The sequence below is a fragment of the Abrus precatorius genome, unplaced genomic scaffold (genome assembly GCF_003935025.1).
Source record: "Abrus precatorius isolate BTA unplaced genomic scaffold, Abrus_2018 Scaffold2, whole genome shotgun sequence".
Taxonomy (NCBI): Eukaryota; Viridiplantae; Streptophyta; class Magnoliopsida; order Fabales; family Fabaceae; genus Abrus; species Abrus precatorius.
In genome coordinates this window covers 28,006,782-28,027,940 of record NW_020874362.1, presented here as the reverse complement: position 1 = coordinate 28,027,940, position 21,159 = coordinate 28,006,782, and the positions used below count along the sequence as shown (strand labels likewise).

The 21,159-nt window shown below is 27.7% G+C and overlaps 1 protein-coding gene across 1 annotated transcript; it reads right to left on the bottom strand.

Moving 5' to 3' along the window:
* Positions 1-2,808: 2,808 nt before the first annotated feature.
* Positions 2,809-7,960, bottom strand: LOC113857465 (cytokinin riboside 5'-monophosphate phosphoribohydrolase LOG1). The gene is made up of 7 exons (XM_027489393.1): positions 7,371-7,960; positions 6,809-6,906; positions 6,673-6,703; positions 5,724-5,823; positions 3,451-3,521; positions 3,169-3,312; positions 2,809-3,009 (listed from the first exon to the last, which is right to left on the bottom strand). Exons 1-7 carry the CDS (start codon positions 7,539-7,541, stop codon positions 2,917-2,919), a joined length of 708 nt encoding a protein of 235 aa, XP_027345194.1. The 5' UTR covers positions 7,542-7,960; the 3' UTR covers positions 2,809-2,916.
* Between the last annotated feature and the right edge of the window lie 13,199 nt (positions 7,961-21,159).

The window sequence follows — 21,159 nt, the reverse complement described above, 5'->3', positions numbered from 1 at the left end:
AACATCAATAATATTTATATTTTTACGCTTAAATTTTATCTTAAATCTTATTATCTCTTTCTTGTCATATTATTGCTTTTGCCTCTTTATGTTTTAAAATTATTTTTTAGTTAAACAAGTTTTACCAACTTTTTAAAATATTAATGTTAATTATTTTTTGATTTACTTGAAAATAAAATTGTTGGTCAATTTATTAAGTTGAAAAAGTATATATTATTTTTATTAATAATTAAAAATATATCGTCTCATTTTTATTTTTAAATATTTGCATAAAGAAATGGTTAATATAATAAAATATTTTTATATAATTTTAAAAATAGAAATAAAAATATTATAATTTTTTATAACTGTTATAATAAAAAAATATTTTCTTTATTTAAACAAGCTTTAATACTTTTGATGGTTTCATTGTTGATAATGTAATTATATGTATTAAACTCTTAAAAAGAAATTTTTTTTGAATAGTCTAAAACTACATAATCTCGGTCACTCATATGTGTTAATTTTTAAAAAAATACAAATGTGTTACACTTTCATTAGTTGAGATTATGATATCTAAAAGTGTAATCTTCCAATATTTTCATTTCACTAGAAGTAGGCACGTGAGGACTTATTAAATGCATAAAAATGTCAACGTTGAGGTATATAGTCTCTTCCTATTCCAAGTTTGAATTAATTGGGTTTCATTATCAATCGCATTTGGTAGTGGAAACCACATAGGCAATTGTTGGAGCTTGTGAAATTTTGTTAGGACGTTTGGACTTTGTGTAAACTTTTCAAAAAGTTTTTATAAAAAAGATTAATATAAAAAATAATAAATTTTCTTTCATAAAATTAAAAATAATTTTTATTTTTATTTTTAATTGAGAATCTCTTTTATTTAACTTCTTTAAAATTTAAAAATAAATTATTTTTAACTTGTGAGAAAAAAATTATTCATTTTTATATTATTCTTTTAATAAAAACTTCTTTATAAATTATTCAAACATGACCATAATCTTATATTCAAAGAAGGTATGTTGTATACGTTGCAAGAGTATTCACTGATCACCACCATGGCCAACACCCTTCCATTATTATTATTCGATAAATGTTAAATTTCTAGAATTGAGTTTAAATAATTAACGATACTAAAATTAATTTTAAAAACATTATTATGTTTTTATAATTTTAATATAATAATAATACATTTTTAAATAAAAATTCATCTTGCTAATAAGTATTTTTAAGATATCAGTTAAAAAATTAAAAAAGTAAGTTTTATTAGAAATTATATTAGATTGCATTAAAAATTACAGAGATAAGTACATTTATTATGTTTTTTTATTGCAAAATATTTTTCCCTTAATTAATGTTCTAAGAGCACTATTAACATTTATAAATGTTATTACCTTTTAATATGTAAACTCAATTATTATTATTATTATACCAGCGTGGGTTTGGTCGGTAATCAAATTAGTCAAACCCAAGCGAAAATTTCTGGTCTTAAATGAATTGCAAATCCTATGTTATTCTGAAAAAAAAAAAGTGTACTTACACCTAAACAAAATGGACAAACCATTCCCTCTAACAAAAACAAAATAAAATTCTGAACAAGCCATTGAACCATTGGTTCAATCCCTATCTCTCTCTGAAATTATTTAGTAACTTAGTGACTTTTTTCCAGTTGCATTTTATGCCATTATTATTTTTCAAATTGAGCTCATTTTTTTTAAGAAATTATTCTATTTCTTAGAAAGTCATGTAACTTTTCCTTCACTGATTCTCATTTAATTATATTTTTATTCTTCTTGAATATTATTACACAAATTTATTTAATCTTATTTGACTTTTAAAGATAAGGGTTAGATTTAGTTATGTTTATGTACTTCATTTATCGACAATTTCATTTTTAAAATATGAACATATTTTTTTTAATCTCTTAGAAACTAAAATGATATTTTACTGAAAGGAACAACCTAATTGCATGGGCTATTTTAACTGTCATATGTTTGAACTGAAATTATTTAGATGATAGGAAATTTTGTTAATATCTAATAATGTATTTGACCTTTTGTTTTGTTACCCTCACTAGAGTGGTTTGTGTTATGCATTATCCACCGAACAACACAGAGAACAATGTTCTAATGTGATTGCTGACTTTTCTACTTCTCTTATATTCGTTTACTTTTATTGTATTTCAATATACATCAAACACAACCAATTAAAGAGACTTGGATGGATCAAAGTTATAAAAACTTACTTTTTGAGTGAATGCTTTCCATCCAATTATAAGAACTTTCCTGTCAAACTAGCCTAAATTATTTTCCACCAAGTCTTTAAAAAATACCAGTTTAGAGATCTATCTCCATTTGCGAAAAAGTAACAACTTTTATGTCGACTGTAAAAGAAATGCTAATATTAATTTTTATACTTAAATTTAAACAATTTTTTATTAAAAAATATATTTATTAAATTGAGCATATAAAAGTGCAATAAATATTAATTTTTAAATGTTTAAAATAATCACGGAAGGCTAATATCCTAAAAGAGAAAACCATGGCAAACATTAGGACTTTTACTATTTTTTTTTTGTTGTGTTTTAATGCAACAATGGGCTTGGTGCACAATGAAAGGGTGAAAAGGGAAGAAAGAGAACAAAAATCTTACAATCCTCATCCTACACGAATCCTCTTTGTGCTGTTCCATTCCTATGTTTTTGGCAAACAAATTCAGTCTTGAAAAACCAGAATTCGCATTGAACACACAAGTTAGGCTTGAGGGCTAGATTTAAGTCAGTTCTATAGTTTACACTAACAAGAAAATGCAAGTGCATAAAAGAATTCTGGCTTGAGGAAATTGTGGCCATAATAGTAGTTGTCTCTTTAACCATTAAACTAACAATTGTCTCTACCCAACACTTCCATAATCATACAGTCACCTTGAGATGTCACAATTTGAAGAGTAATCTAGCTGCTCAGTTTCCCAGCTTAGCTTAGATGCAACTCTTTCATGTTGTGGAAAATATTCCTATAACAATGTAACCAAATCATATCAGATTCAACGAATGAATTGAAACATCTTATAAAGCTCTAGCTAAAAGAAAGGTAATAATGTTAAAGGGTACTTAAGATACTGAATATTGATTAACAAGACCCTAATAATGATAAAGAGAGAGATGGTAATTACTTCCATCTTTTTGACAAGCTCTTTTGTTGATGGGGCAGACACAATTATATGGCGAGCTTTGGGGCTAATGAAGCCTTCCTCCACAGCTTTGTCAATGAATGACAATAAGGAATTGTAGTATCCATCTACATTCAGCAACCCCACCTTCCAAATCCAAAACTTGATTTAGAAATTAATACTTTCTCCATTTAAAAAAAAATGTCACAGTAGTTTTCTTTAAGTATAATTCTTGAAGGTAATATAATATTAGTTTTTTTTAAGTCTTTGAAGAAGGAAACTTACCGGTTTATCATGGATTCCAAGCTGAGCCCAAGTTATCACCTCAAGAAGCTCCTCAAGTGTCCCATAGCCACCTTCACGAACAAAAGGAACACACAACATCATTAATTATAGTTTAAAGTTCTACCTGTTTCTCAAAGTTCTAGATCCTTACAGGCTTAAAAAAGATGATTGTAAAGTACACAGAGTTGCTATATAAAATGAAATTTAAGCAAAAAGTTACGAGATGATTGTATTTTTAACAATTACTTTGTCTAACCTGGGTGAACTGCATCAACTACATGCCACTGAAGAATTTTCATAGTTTCTTTAATTTTTGTTTATGGAATTTATATTTTCAGAAACCCATGTATTTATTTTCTTAATTGGTTTTCTTTTTTTGGTCGAGTTCTTAATTGTATTTGACTATATACATAAGATTCATTTTTGTGTTTGGTCAAGATATGCATAAGATACATTTCTGTTTGTCAATGTATAATATACATATACTCACATGCAAACAATGGCCAAAATATAAATGGGCCCAATGCTGTTTCTGATTATTTTTTGTTCTGATCCACGGTCCAATGCACTTCTTAAAAGGCAAGAAGTGTCCATGGGCCCCATGATTTACTTTTATTGGGCCTGTGAGAAATAAAAAGTTGAGGGTAAACCCTAAAAAAAAAAACTTGCTAGTTTACCAAAAAGAAAATAACTTGCTAATACCTTTTCTTCAAAAATAAAATAAAATAAAAGTTAATTGCCAACATTTCAGGTTTAAGGTATACATAATGTCCCCCCCCCCCCCCTCCTCCCCAAAAAAATGCCAAGTAAATTATATGAATATACTTTCTGCACATTATTTTTAAAAATATGTATTTTTATTATATATATTATGTAATTTGTAATATATAATTTTTAAACATTTTTTATAATGCTTCAAAGATTAAGAGGACATTGTATATGAAATAATTATTATAACCATTAATATTATATTAAATGTGTATAATAGATAATAAAAATTAATGATGTATTTTAAAAAGACATAAATATCCTTTAATTTTTAAGATATTAAAAATATCATAATTTAAAAAAATATATAAAATTTATAGGTATGGTCATAAGCACCAGATTTTTATTAATTTTTTAGCCAATATCCTTGACAATACCCTTCCTATTTAATAGATTTCATATACATTTTTGTCTAGTAATAAATATTACTGTACATGTTGAATGTATAGATACTAAAAAACAGCAGTTTTCTTAAGTGCCCCTACGTGAATCTCCTTTCGAGTTAGTGAAAATTTTAACCTGAACTTAATTTCTTTTTTTATGCCTGAAACACATGGTTATATTTTTAAACTCTATTCAGTTTCGCACAAGAAAATAACACAATAACCATTGACATGCAATTCTATTCTCACAGATTATCAATCATTAACAATTTAAAAACACAATAATTATTTTCCTAAACTTAAGAAAAGTTTTTTTAAAAGGTGGTACCGAAAAAATTTGAACAAGACAAACAAAATGTAGGTATATCCAATTACAATCTTCATATTTGGCCATGAGTTAGTGGACATGGGAAATTCATTCTATAATTATATACTTAGATCCCATCTTACAATTTTATTGGTGTAATGCACAAATAAAGTAGTGCATCTGCATCAAGTAAGTTGAAAAATCTCTTATGGATCATGTGGATTTTATCCCCGACATGTCTATATTCCACCTGTGGATGAATTTTAATGTCCTGACATTCTAACACATAAATGATTTGTAGTTGACACGTCACATGTGTAAATTTATTGACATGTAATGTAACATCATCTAGTAAGCAATTGTACTTTGAGTATCACTTTCTTACTTTATTTTGAAATTGTAATTAATGATAAATAAACATGTCATGTAAATGTTTTAATTTAAATAATTAATTACACTTTTAAAAGCATTTTAAAAAAAACTGAAGCATATACAAAATAAGGAGCGGTACCAAATACATTAAGAAAAATCTTTGTTTTTTTTTCCCTCATAATTAATCAGCACTTAAATACTTGTGTTTCGATTTTTTTAACGTATATAAAATGACACATAATAAGAAATTATATATAATAAATTTTTATTAAAAATTACAATATTAAATATAATTAATGCATTAATAGTTATAATTTGTAATAAAATTTACTGTACATAATTCTTCATTCTCTGCAATATTATATATAAGTTAAAAAATGATTGATATTTAATAATGATATGTGTTTTAAGAAGGAATATTTGTGAAACCGGGTTTTACCAACCGGGTAAGGCAATAAAGGCATCAGAGTGCTTAGCCATTTCTGCTTTTCTTTGGTGCATGTCTGCTACTGCCTTCACTTCCCCCACTGTTTCCCCAGTAATCTGCAAAAAGCCACTGCCCAAATGAATCCAAATTGTCACTGAATCCAGAAAGAGCTTTTGTGTGCATGTGTAATAGCCAGTTTAAAGATAAATATCATTCATTTTAATAAAAGTAAATTTATATCATTGAATATGATTAAGATACGTGAATATTTTAATTTATTCAATGCGTTTTTATTAAATAATATATAAAAAAAATACATGAATGCATGCATAGGAATGGAGAGGAGTAATGATGAGTAGTGCAGAAGTGGGCTCAAGCGGAAATCGTATTAAGTTGGCAATTTTCCTCGGGAGAAAAACCAAACAATAGACCAAACAAAGAAAGATCGAAAAAGTTACCTCCTCAATGATAAGAAAAAATGGGGGATCAAAGAAGGGTTGGCATAAGAATCTAAAGAGGGTACATGGAACTTGGAGAGAGAGGGACAAAATTGTTCAGAAGGAAACGACCCCAGATTGCCAGGTGTATTGATAGGTAAGTTTTGAAAGAGACCCAAATTGTGAAACCAAAACAATGTGAAAAGCAAGCACAAGCCCCACTTGGAACCTATTAGAATCACTCACACACACACACACCAAAAAAAAAAAAAAAAAAAAAAACTGCAAAATCCACATATTGGGATAACAAAAGTAAGGTGCAAATTCATTAAAAGAGTATGCGTAGTATTGGAACAAGAAAAGCATATAAACATATGGTGGTAGAAAGGGAAAGTATATGTTGTAGTGTAGATAATTCTCTCTGTCTCTCGTTCTCTGTGTCCCTCTGGGTAGCTGTTTGGTCATTTTCTTTTTATTTGCAATTGCAATCATGATTCATGAAATGCCTCCAAAACATCTTAACATTACCTCTCTTGGCATCAGTGTCTTGGGAATAACTCTGCAGACAATATCATGACAAGAGATAAATAATTGAAATTAACAGCATATCTATTAATCCATCACAACACCACCAATACAAATCATAACCAAAGATGATGCTTACCCAATTACATGGCGACCTCCATCATACACTGCCTGGGAAACCAAGCCCATCAAACCAATGCTGCCTCCTCCATAAACCAGATCAATATTTCTTGACACCTTTTTAACATTCCAAACATTATCCAAATACTTCAATTAAACCTATAATATACCAACAACTCTATTTCTGTGAAACCATGTAATCACACATGGTTTTGCAAAGACCATACTACATAACATCCGTGAAAAAACACAAGCTATTTTTTCAAAATTTGAAATGAACTAAAAGAGAGAGTAATTTTACTAACTTAAAGGGTAGCCCAGATGAAAAAAAATTTCCACTTTGCATGAGGGTCTCAATTATTTGAAATGTGGATTAAGAAAATGATGGGGGTAACAAGAAACAGATCAAGGAAGACCAAAACGCAGGAGGAACCAAAAAACAAAAGCTAAAACATACAAACCACAAAACAGTACAAGAAAAGTTAAATTTCCAAGAAGACAGCAATGTTTGAAAGTAGCAGAAACATGTTTGAAGGAACATATCAATTAACAAACATAAAAAAGAGAGAGAGAGGCATTACCAGCTCCTTCCCAAGCTCAATAGCAGCATCCTTATAACTACTCTTGTTCCCAGGACTGCTTCCACAGAACACACAAATCCTCTTGAACCTTGATTGTTTAACTTTCATCTCAGTTTCAGCTTCTTCACCCTCCATCACCTCCTTTCTCTTACACTGTGCTTGTTCTACCATTTGAGAATTTGTATGAACGGTTGAGGCAAGTGTTGTATTATGCGCGTGGCTTTATATAACGGTAGGAGAAGCACACGCATTCTATTGTGGAACCATTATCACATCATGAACCATGACGATGATGACTCTTCCCAATTTGTACGTAGGAGAAAACTTGATCCACAGACGTGTGTGAGTGTGTCTTTGTTTTCTACTTTACCATGGTCCCTCCTCTGTACCAGAAAATTAAATAATAAATAAATAAAATTTGAAAAAGAGAAAGACAATCCGTGGTCCTATGTCGATATCATTGTGCGTTTTTGTTTCACCAAATTGAGTATTGGAATCGGAACACAAAACTAGAAGGTGACCCTCAACTCTCTGTTCTCATGTTCTATAATACAGTTTCAAAGACTAGGTTTGCACAGTGTTGATGCCTGTACAATTTTCTATGACACCTTTTAAGAGTTATTAACATTTTTAAAATATTATAGCAAAGTATAATAAGTGTCAAAATAATCTTAGTTTTTTTTATTCTTAATATCCACGTGGCAACTCTGAGCTAATAGCAAAGTATAATTCAATGGTAGAGCTGGGAATTGCCTTGTTCTCGTATTTATTTTTAGTTTATACAGTTTAAGAACATTATTATTCTTTAAATATCTCTCATTTTTTTAATCATATCACATCTATTAGTTATCTTTTTTATTCTTTTTATTTTAAAGAGTGCCTATTAAAATTATAAAAATTCTATTTTTAGGGCAAACAGTTTTTTTATAGACACTCACGTTCTTTAAAATACTTTTTAAAGACAAAATCATGGAATCCACAAACATTAAAGTGAATAATACTTTAAATACCAGAAGTCTAACGATACTGTACACTTATAAAAAAAATATGGAAGAAACATGTTACCCCAGTCAATGAATATTAATGGGTGTTTCTTTACATAAAATTAAGTTTTGAATATTTTTATATATTTCTAATATTCATAAATATAACTATATGCTAATTGAGCTTTAGTGTTTTAAAAGATATTATATTGGAGGTAGTACAGATTTTATTTTATTTTATTTTTTCATATCAATTTCAAGGTAACCTACAAAATGGCTTCTATTTGGTTTGTATCCAGGATAGTGGCTAGATATTTGTTAAGACAGAGGGTGTTGACCATTACTCAATTTTTGTTGATTAATGCCATAAATGTTTTCAATTCTTAAAGAACAGTAAGAGTGTGGCACACACTGTTTATGAATGGCTCGTGAAACCCTTTCCCCTCCACAGTTCATGCTTTGAAACCTTGAATTCTAGTGTTGTAGCTAAACCATAGGTATCTTCATCATGTGTTGACTTTTAATCAACTACTTTTATCACATTCTCTTCATTTTGGTATCCAACTAAACATGTCCACTCACCAACTCCCATTGTCTATCTTCTGGACTCAATGTAAAAGCCCTGAAGATTAGACATCTAACTCTTAAGGCACACAAATATGGGTGTGGTGCCATATGCCACAATACGTGTGTACATCACGTGATGCCGTAGATTATAATGTGTAACATATAAAATAAATGTACTCTTATACCGTTACACAGAGACAAGATTTACATTTAAGCTCCCAATCACATGGTAGCCATCATCCACTTTGTGGTGTATGCTCCCTCAACCACTACCTCTGACTAGACAAACTTGATGCGTGCCTAGGAAACATTGATTCCTTTTATCACTCAGGTTTAGATTCGACATCAAATAAGTTACTCCCATTCTTATTGAACGTAGACAAAACCTTGCTGTCCCTATTCTTTTAGTCTTGATGTTGTCTTTTTTATGCTTCCCTGCCTCCAATTAATTGTTAATATGCACGAATGCTGGGTATGTGTGTGTGGTATTCATATTGTTATGTGAATTAATTCCAAAGTAATCAGTAATAATATAACATCAATTTTGTGTTGTTTGTTACTATGAATTGTAGACCCGTTTGGTAAGGATAATAATAATGCTTTCCAAAAGGAAACTTCACATCAAACAGGGTTTAGAAAATTACAGTGGCGGAACATAAATATTTCTTCCAAGCCTCTTATTTTATTTACCTACGAAATCAAAGTTTCAAATATTGTTTTGGTCAATCCACTAGCTTTTAGAAGTGGATTAATCGTGCTGTTTTATTAAGAGAAAGGTTATCGATACATTTTTTTTTAAAATATATTCTTTTATTACATTTTTTATGATTAGTTAAGTTTTAAAAAAAATTAAAGTATTTATCTCATAAATTAATCATATTTTAAAAATAATTTAAATTTTTAAAAAACAAATAAATTACATGAAATGTATTTAAAAGAATGATTTTTTATTGTTCTCATATTGATATCAATTTAATCATAAATTAATTGGCTAAAGATAATTTTATCTTAATTTATCATTTCAAGTTTGAATTAGTAAGTTTTATTAATGAATGTAATTAGGTTTGAAAGAAATATTTTATCACTTATAATAATCCTACAAGTGAATTCAGCTGTATTAAATACTTAAAATAAAAATTTTATTATCCTACAATAGTTTTACCTGACTCAAACATAATTATCTTTAAAAAAAGAGAATACATGTGGTTTAAAATGTTTTTTAAAAAATATTAGTCTTTTTGTTTAATTTTAAGTATATAAAAAATTAAAATTATTATTCTTAATTACTTTAAATAAATTGTAAAGAAATATATTAACAAAATTATTAATGAAAAAAATGAAGTTTGTTTGGTTTGAATTTCGTCAATTCATCCGTGCAATAATAGATGTTGATTAATTGAGAGGGTGATGAATGGAGAGAACAAATAATAGTGAATGTGTACTTCACTGACACCAATGTTGTTTTGATCTAGTAAGAGGATATAGATAGGAACAAGCATGTGCTATCTGCTATGAGCCATCCTTTGTGGAGAAAATTATGGGTTGTGGTCACCTAGGGCTATTGGGCAGGACCATCTCATTCTCAAGAGCCAATGAAAACTTGACGCCTATGTATAACCCCATGCCCAAATTTGCATGTTGGTTTCGCAAAATTTAGTAACATTTGATTTGTCATACGAAATTACCCCTTCTGCCACTTTCATTCTATGCAAACAGTCAAATCTTTTGACTATGTTAATCAATTAGCAACGAGCTATGAGGATTGTGCTTATTCCCATAACTCATCAGATAAGATGTTTGGCATTATGTTGGGTAAACAATTGCTATCAATCCATATCTTTATCCTTTGTTGGGGGAAAGCATTACAACCAGTTGTTTATTAGATAAATATGTTAGATATATCTTTCGTCAAATTAAAATAATGAATAAAGTTAGAACTAGTCAAGATTGTGGGTGAAGAAATCATTGGTCAAATCTTGATTGAATAAATATATTATATTACCTAAGTTTTCTTTGGTGGAGGGAAGTAGTGTTAACACCTTGCCATGTTTGCTTAAGTTGCATCGACGTATTTGCAATTATAAATGAATAATTGAGTTGCACAATTCATGGTGGGAATCCTACTCAGATGATAATCCACTCATAGGTTCAGAACCTATGTATGCCCTTTTCATTTTTTTGATTTATGTTTTGTAATTTTCTTCGTGTCTTTTAAAAAAGAAAATTAGTTTTCCAATTTCCTATCAACTCTCTACCCTACTTTCTTCCTTTGTGGGCTTGTGCCACAAAATAAGAAGAAAAATTCTTCTTCATTTTTTGGGCATCCACAAGAGCGATTAAAATATGTATACACTAAAAGCTGGTAAATATGTTTTCTAGGAACTAATAAAGTCAAGTTATTTTATTGTCTTTATTCATAAAAAAATAAAATGCTCGTCCAAAGGTTGCCTTTTCGGATAAGGCACACATCTCTTTCATCAAATTGAGAACTTACAAGCATTAGACCAATCCATGCACAATGGTATCCTGTCCAGAGCACGTTGTAGAAAATGGGGTCACTTTTGTTGTTAATCAAAAGACTAGTCAATTTTTAAGAAAGCATTTGATGCAAAATTATGTGGGGAGATTTTTTTATGAATGATAGAATTGGTTAATGGGCAAAGAATTAACAACATTGTGTGAAACTTAGGAATGGGTTGAATTTGGTGATACTCTTACCTACCTTCCATATTGATTGGTACGAGTCAGTTTTGGTCCCTGCTTTCATTATTTTTATCGTAGAAAAGCTTCCCCTTTTCTTTTCCACTCTCATCAGAAAAAAGTGTATTGGAATTTCAGGGCTTTCTTTAATTCGCCTAGCATCCAATAAATTTTCAGATATCCTTTTGAGAGGGTTCTTGTGTGGTCACTTATCATTCCCATTCATCTATTAAAGTCTCCACCTTTTCATTTTAAAATCTCATTCCTCCACGTTACCCATAACACTCATAAATAGAGGTTTAGATGAATTCAATTGAATATTTAAAGTTTTTTTTAAAAAAAGTAAAAGTGACTCATCTATTTAAATGGGTTAGATTTAAATTTTAAATTTGACTTAATTTGACCAAGTATAAAAACCTTATTTGATCATAATATATGACCTCATTTGCTCTTTTTTACTTGGATCTTCTCTGTATTATCATGATGTGTGGGTTTGCTTTCTCGACTCTTTTGAATATTTAAAATCAAATGTGATTCAATAATAATAATAATAATAATAATAATAATAAACTAGTTTTCTATACAATCAAAACTGTTTCACACCTTTATTGATTGTTGTATAACAACCTTTAAAACCATATTTTAAAAAATTAGCTAGTAATTAGTTCATCAAACTATGATAATGTATGCACCACAGCAAATTATTTAGTTAATCAATAACCTCATCACTTGGAGTATGCCCTGCCATTAACAATCAATTATTTTCTTGGCGTAAATTAAGTTACGAAGAAATAAAGTTGTCTCATCTTTTGTCTACTTTCTTATTCTGAAAGATAATTTGCTTCCTAATTAGTAATCAGATCACAGTTACGTGAGTTATTTTAGATTTGCAAAAAGAATAAAGTTATTCAATTTTCTTTTTATATTCATACAATGCTTGAACTTAATAACTTAACTAGCTCATAACTTATTTCTGAGTTTGAGTTTGTTTGACTAAAATAAAAGTGCTTGACAGATAAAATTAGGTTTAAATATATTTTTACTCTTTATAATTTTATGAGATTATAATTTAATTTTTTTCTTTTTGTTTCTAAATTTTTGTAACATTTTTTTGTCATGATGTAACCTAATAAAAAATTAAACATGCAACACTAAGAAACAAAACACAAATATAGAAAGACCAAAAAGAAAAGAGGATAACATTTTATTTTTAAACTAAGAAAAACATAATATTTACAAAATAAATAAAATATTAGGTCATTAAATTTATGTTTATTTATCATAATTTTTTATTTTAAATTTATGAAATTATATTTTTTAAAAGATAAATATATTTTATTTTCATTTTAAAAATTCTCACTAAATATACCTTAATTCCTTGTTTAGTTTGGTTTATGAGGAGGGAAAGATAATGTTTCCTTGTGTGGTTTGCAAAGGATAGTGAGAGAAAATATATATAACATATTGTTCCCTTGTAAATAATATTGGAGGGATGTGAGGTAAAATAAGAATTCAGTACAACTTAGTTAACATAGTTCAAAAATTCGAAACTTTACTTATCCAAAATTATGAATATGTAAATTATCTAAATAAAATTATTATGCAATTTTTGTGATGATATTAAAAAGAATTAATAGTTTTTTAATAAAATTTATTTTTGATGAAAAGTTGTTTAGATGTATCATTTTATTAAGTTTAAAATTTGATACCATTTGATCCTAACCCAAGAGTTAAATTAAGCTAAAAGATTTTCCTTAATTGTGATATTTTCTATTTTAAACTTATTTTACTTAAAATATGAAAATATTCACTAATTAAGGGGAATGAAGGACGTTTTGAAAAGGAAAAGTAGGGCAAGGTTATGCATGTACCTTCTTAAATTACAAATGGATTAATCAAAGTCTAAAATTGTAAAGATGAGGAATGGCATGGTTGATGATGAATGGTAGTGGGTGTCAAGTTCTTGGCAATTAAACAAGTTATAATCTCGAACCACCGACTCTTGCTTTGTCCTTTGAGGAATGTGTGTCACATAATTTTCATGGCTCGTCACTTTCTTGAATTTCAACATCAAAATAAAGAATGGGGTGGGAGAAGCAAAGTGGAATACGTAATTAAGGGGTTTCCCAACCCATTTTATTGTTGGGTCCTAAAAATTCCTTTTTGCTTTATAGTTTCTGTATATTCCATCCAGTTTAAACAAATATTCCTCTTCCATTCCCCTCATTGTTTCTCCAAGGAAGACCAACCAAACACATTTTCTTCCACTTCATAATTGTACTAATCATAAATTTTTTTGTCAACCAAGACTTTCCAAAATATATTAAAGAAAAAGTTTGAATAAACTTGTGAATAAGTCCTTACAAATAAATAAATAAATTTTTCCTATAAATTAAAAATAATTTATCTATCCAAATTTTAGAGAAGTTAAATGAAAATAATTTTTAAAAAATAGAAAAATATAAGTTAATTTTAATTTATGAAAAAAATTAATTCATATCATTACTTAATTTTTTACTCTTATAAATATGTATAGAAAAGTTTATCCAATCTGCGTCAGAAATTAAGAGTTGTTTGGCTCAGTTTTTTCCTTAAAAAAATCACATTTATCTTAATAAAATTACTTTCAGTAGTTTCCAAAAGAAGTTAAAATTATTATAATTTTTTAACATTAAAAATGGTTTTATAATTATAATCTAACGAAAAATAAAATTTTATCTTTTATACAATCTCTTATACCAAACCTTTGTATACAATCTTCAAATGAAGAGAGTTGAGCCCTAAGTAATTGTAAAAAATAAATGAAATGAGCCCTAAAAGCTTAAAATTTTCATTTTTCTTTATCTTTCTTTTTTTTAAAGAAAAGTTAAACAAACAGAAATGAAGTTGAGGTATATATAAGGCAACAACTCTTATAGGAACAACATAAACACCAATAACAAGCACTCGCTGTTTATGTTTATGAACAGAATTCCTCTCATATTCCTCTTATACTCACTCATCTTTTTATAAACAAATTTTACATGATTTTATGGATATTTGTAAACATTTATGAATATTTACAAATATTTCTTAAAATATTGAAAGAATAAGAGTAAACTTTTGTTATACTCGTGCAATGTCTATTTCCTTGTAGTTGTTTTTAGCTTAGTAACTTCTTGCTTATTTTTAAATAAATTGAGAAAAATAACCATTTTTTTAATAAATATCATTTTAAGGAAAGAAATATATACTCTAAGAGTGTTGAAAAAAAAATTAGAAAGTGATAAAAGTCTTTGAAATAAATTAATTTAGAGATATTTATATATAAAGTCAGAACTAACAAAAAAATTGCTTAAAATTATATATATATATATATATATATATATATATATATATGATTTTATCATGAAATAAAAAGATTATAATATTTTATAAACAATTTGTAACAATTTCTTTTTATTACATCACTCTTTTTTTTAAACATCAACATTTTATTAAAGACAAATTTACAATATAAGGGTTAATCTAACATGTTATAATCCTAAAAAAAATTAACAATACATATCAAAGATCCTTAATACAATTCATATATAGAATCGATCTTTCCAAAGATTTTTGCCGTAAGTCACTTTCAAAATTAATATTTTAAACATTTGACCCAAGTTTTGATCCCTTCATATAATTAGATTGAGCTATAACTTGGAGTTGTGCTTCTTCCTCCTCGTATTGCAAAGCTAACATTAATTTTTTTTTTGCACTAATGCTTCAATAACAACATTGAATTGAAGGAAATCTAGTCATTGACTCAATACGTGATTAGTCTTATCTGACTTATGAGAAGACTCAATAATCATGTTATCAGATTTGTCAATAAACTCTTTTTGTATCACATCCTTGCCTCCTATTGATCCCTTATCAATAACATTAATTTGTCATAATCTTTCGTCAACTCTCATGCTTTACCAATTTCTTTTCTCATAAGTTTCGATCAATAAAGACTCACCTTGTTTCTTTTAAATACATCTTCACTCAATTACACAACTTCTACATTATTATTAAAAATCAAATCAATATTGATATTCACTTCCTAATTTAAAATATATCACTCATTTTATTATTATTTTTGTTCTTTTCTTATTTCTTTAAGTTTTATGAAAAAAGTATACAAATATTATTTTTCAATAAACATTGCAATATATTCTCTATCTTAATATAAGATCTCTATGTAAAACTTAACTATTAAAACCTTGCCATATGCTGCCATCAATAATTGAAAACCCACTTAAGATAAGATTAAATTATTGACATGGTCCCTTGCTTCGGGTTGTAAATTTTATTTTCTTCTAAGTAGCATAACAGACGAAGTTAGAGGGGCTACGGAAAATATATGCATATCCCTTTTGCTTTGACTAATGACAATTCAAATGAGTATTAAACTCTTTTGATTTTACTATTATTGATTTCATTCAACCCCCAAAGACAAATCATAACATGGCACGGTGAATGCATTTATTGACTCGTAAACTAATCCAATGCATTAAGCCCAATGCTTTTTCTTCCAAGAACCAATTGCCTATGTACCCTAAATTTACCCTCTTTCGTTGAACTAGCGAATTAAATGCAACATAGTCGACGATGAAACGTGACAAATCAATAAACATCACCATCCTTCGGGTGAATATAGGCGGCATTGGACTTCAATGTACTCTTTTCATCGTCATGGACTTACTTCATAATATATATCTTATATTTTTGTATTTTTCTTTCGAGCTATTGAATAATCATAATAGTTGGACTTTTTTCATCTGAAAAATATAATTTAAAATGGTGATACTATGTGTTAATGTAAAAAAAAAAAAATTATTTAAAAAATTTGTTTTTAAAATTTATTTTTATATATAAAAAAGGGTAATAGTTGCGTGGTACTAGTGAAAAGGACAGAGTTGAGATAGAAAGTGACAATAAGGAGTCTACTTGTAGTTGTTGTCGGGGGGAATGATGGTGTTCCATTCCATTGGAGGGACACTAACATTGCGCCCATAACTGTTAATTATGACCTTATATCATTTTTCTCAACTCATGACATTGCATTGACATCTTAAACTTGAAACGGGATTATCCCACTCAGCTTCCATTCAGACCTAAATTGTTTGCCACTTGCCAGCGTGCTAAGGGCCTTCTCATTTAATTAATACTTTTTTTATATTTTAATTCTCTTTTCACCCACCTTTTAATATTAATCCCTCAAACGTTCCCAATTTTTTGTTGTTGAAAAGTCTGCTTAATTGGAATGGGTTTATCATAAACCAACCTCTCCTTACTCATCCATGTCCTCATAATTGTTTTAATACAGTGCTTAGTAAGAGGATTTTTATAAGTTTTTCAAAATCTTAAATTAAAATGTTCTATTTTAATTATATTGAACATAGATACTTCAAAAAAATCAATATAAAATCAAACACATTTTCTTTAACTTTTTTAAAAATTATGTTTTTTAACAAAATATTTATGTTTTTAAGTGATTTTTGCCATTATTAATTATGTACTAAACTTTAAAATCTTTTTGGTGTCGATTATTTTTAAATATTCAAAAAAATAATTTTGAAAAAAAAATGTCATTTTTATGTATGAAACATTCTCAATAATTTATTATTGCATTTTTCTTGATTTTAAGGTATTTTTTATAACTTGTAAAGTGATAATATGAATAAGATATACACTTACAGTTTTTCAGCATTTAAATTAAATAGTTAAATTATATATATATATATATATATACACACACACACATAATCTTGCACCCTTTTAATGATAATGGATTAATTTTAAGGCTTGAATTTGTGACTATACCTGTAATACTTATTCGCATACACTGTTAAATTATTTGAAATTTCAAATATAAAAATCACTTCTTAATATATAAGATTTTGTTTGCAAGAAAAATATATTATTTTTTAACAACGTTTTCGCTGATTAATAATTTTTAAGAATAAAGAGAATGAATTTGATGAATTTAAAAAATTAAATTATTTTAGTTTAAAATAAAAAGTTTAACATCTAAACAAATGAAAGGTTTAATTTTAAAAAAAACTTAATATTATATACAATAAATACTATTTTTTAATTATAGTTAGAGTTTTATTTTAATAATGTGCATGATAAAAAACAACATTAAAAATTTAAAAATACTGAGATTAAAGTTCTACATATTTTATTGAGATAAACTTTAAATTTTATAAAAAAAAATAACATTAATAATATTTATAAAATTACATTTAAAATTTGTTTCTTTAACTCTTTTTTTTCCTTTTTTACCCTTTAAATTGTACTTTTTTTAAAAAAAATAAACAAAGTTTGAAAAATAAGAAGACAGATAGAAAGTGATAAAGAAATTAATAAAATTTGAAGTTAGTTGGTGAAAGAGAAATATGAAAGAAAAAAAATCTTTTGTAAATAGAAAATTATGTTCTTAAAATTTTTTTAAAAAAAGTGTCAAAAAAGAAGGTATATAAGGGCATAAAGAGAAAGCTTTTTAAGTGGGACACAAGTCTTATTTTCCCCCCTTGTTTTCCCGACCAAACCGAAGAAAGAGGCAATTTCTTATATCTTTTTTTTTTTCACAATTTATTTTTCCTTTTTTCCCCCTTAAAACAAATGTAGCGCACATATTGTTTATACAAATTATTCGGTAAATTTAGAAATAGTTAATTTTGTTATAAAATTGCTTACTTTGGTTAATTAGGAGCCCTTTTTCTTTTTATTTACTTTAATTTAATGACAATATATTATTATGATGTGTGCATTTTTTTTATTGAATGGGCATGGATTCCAAAACTTAATTAAGCGGGGAACAATTGAATTGGAGGAGAATGGATATGAGAAAAGACGAGAGCAGATAAAAGAAAGGAAGGTTTAAATCTCTCTCTTCCAGATTTTGTTTCTTCTTTAATATTGAGAAAAATAAAAGGAAGAAATTTCTTTAGACCGCAATAATTTAATTATTTTTAATTTAAAACTTGATTTTAATTATTTTATATGTCCATTATAAGAATTAATAATAATTTTTAAATTTTCTTATAAATTAACTAAATAAGGGGTTCGCTACCTCCTCTTCCATTCCATAATAAAGATGTTCCCTTCTTCTCTCTTCCATGAAACTTAAACTCCCTCTTTCTTCTCCCTTATAAACTAATTAGTGCAATATCTCATTGTTTAAAATGCTTAATAATGGCTTTTTCATAACATTTTACTAAACTTCAAATAAATTTAAGAATTAGGAGTCTTTGGGATGGATCTTGAATTTTATAATTATTGATATAGAGATTTTATTTTTCTCTATACCAAATATCCTCCATGTGATTGTTGATCATATGCTTAATGCTGATAACGAGCAAACGTAAAAGTTTTCATAAAAGGTTGATTTTATCTTTTGGAGGTCGTTCATCAAAGGTTGCTTAAAAGTTAAAAGTAAAACCACACAATTCCACATGAAACTAGCTAGCCAGGCCAATTGTCAAAGTGGGTCCATAGTTAATCACATTGCATAAGAGAATGCACTGGGCAAGTTACTGAGAGCAACATTAATAGACAAATAGCCCATTAAAACGGCTAAGGACTGAAGATTATTAATTATGAGGAATCACTAGACTATAACAATGGGGTCCAAATCTGTTTCCCTTTCCTAGCTGTTGTCCCTCTTTTGGATGTCTACTTCATATTTCAACCGCTCAAATGTCTACCAACCTTTTCCTTTAGGAGAAAAATTTCATGATTTGTTGTTGTTTTTCTCTAATAGTTAATTTTGGCACATCAAATACTTGTTTAGATTCACATTTAAATAATTCTAATTCATTTTTACTTTAATATTATTAGTTATGTTTTTTTTTGGATTAAATTCACATTTACAATATTTTCAACTTGTTTTCAATCAGATTAATTAGAGTACATACTAAAATTTACATGCTTATTAATTTTTCCAAAGCAATGAAAACACAAGAGAATTAGGTTTGTGCTGTGAGAGCATTGTAGAACAGTAGAGGGCTATGAAGCGGGGTTTGTAGTAGAAATAGTGCACTGGCGGCAAACTTTTCCAACTTGTTCGAAATATTTTTGAATAAGCTTCCTTTTCATGTCACGCAAGAACTTCACGTGGTGCCATACAATTTTCTTGTGCTATGCAAATGAATGTTTCGGTGGAACACATTCACGTTCATGATTCGACCTAATGTATGCAATATGCAGAGTCAAGTATTATGCACCATCATGAATTCGTTTTCAGTGCGTAAAGTGACTACACAAACAACAAAATAGCCCCCACCGAAAAATGAAGAAATCAACAACAAAATAGCGTAAAGAAATATAAATGATTGCCACTTTTATATTTTGATTCCTATTTTCTAGGAAATATAAAAATCCAAAGGGAATCATATAAAGCAGTTGCAAGTAAGGAAGATCCTTTAGTTACGCTCGATAGATATTCAGACAGAAATCAATCAGTCAAAGATTGTGACTTTAAAAGTTAACAATTTCAAAAATCATTGTGTTCACTTCTTTTGGTTTCTGTTTAAAGTTTCTTTACAATTTTGAAGATCTTAAGTGTAATTATTTATTCTTACATGGTAAACTTAAATTTTCATTCCTGAAAATGAAACAATTTATATACTTAATTAATTATTCTCATTTTCATATAATTATTTGTCTTTTATCATGGCATTTAATAAGTTTTTATATCAATTGAATTACTATTTTCTCTCTAATTTGTTATAATAATCTATTAATTAGTTATTTGTTAAGAATATTAATTGGGATACTTTTTAGTGAAGTAATAATTATGGCGGCAAATAAAGCATGTGAACTTTTGAGAGTGACACAGTGCATGATTAATATATGCTTAATTAGTTGATTATCTAATAGATTAGAACGCTATAATGAAAATAACTAGTACATATTATTTTGTAAAATGAATATTTTTGAAGAGTATTGTTTATTGGGTACGAAACAATCCTTTCGAATCTTGAACGATTGACAAGGCTGTTAACTGAGGGAAATTTTGAGAAATAAAATTGATCATCACACAACCAGATACACACGATCATGATTTTTCGTAAGAATTTGGCACCAAAACAATTCGTACCAATACACATTTCTACCTTTTAAAACACCATTGGTTTCACGTGAAAGGCATGCTCATTTTTCTTTTTCTTCTTTTTCGTGCAAAAACAGATTCCTTTGTCTCATTCCTACAATGTTTTTTCTACACAGAAAGTCATATATTTATTCATTATATTTATTAATTAGAACCAAAATTCAAATCACTCACTTTGGGCTATCTTAATCTCTTTCTGTCTGTCTCAAATAAAATTAATATTTTTTCATTATTGGCATAAAGACAATAAATTAACATTCGGCCGACAGTGTCTACACTATACACACAAAGTAGTCTCTTTTATTTAATTTTATTAGCTACCCATAAAGACAATACGAATTAAGTTTTGACAAATCAGACTCTGAGTGACCATGCATGGTGGTTCCAACTTAAATTTATCATTTTTTTTCCC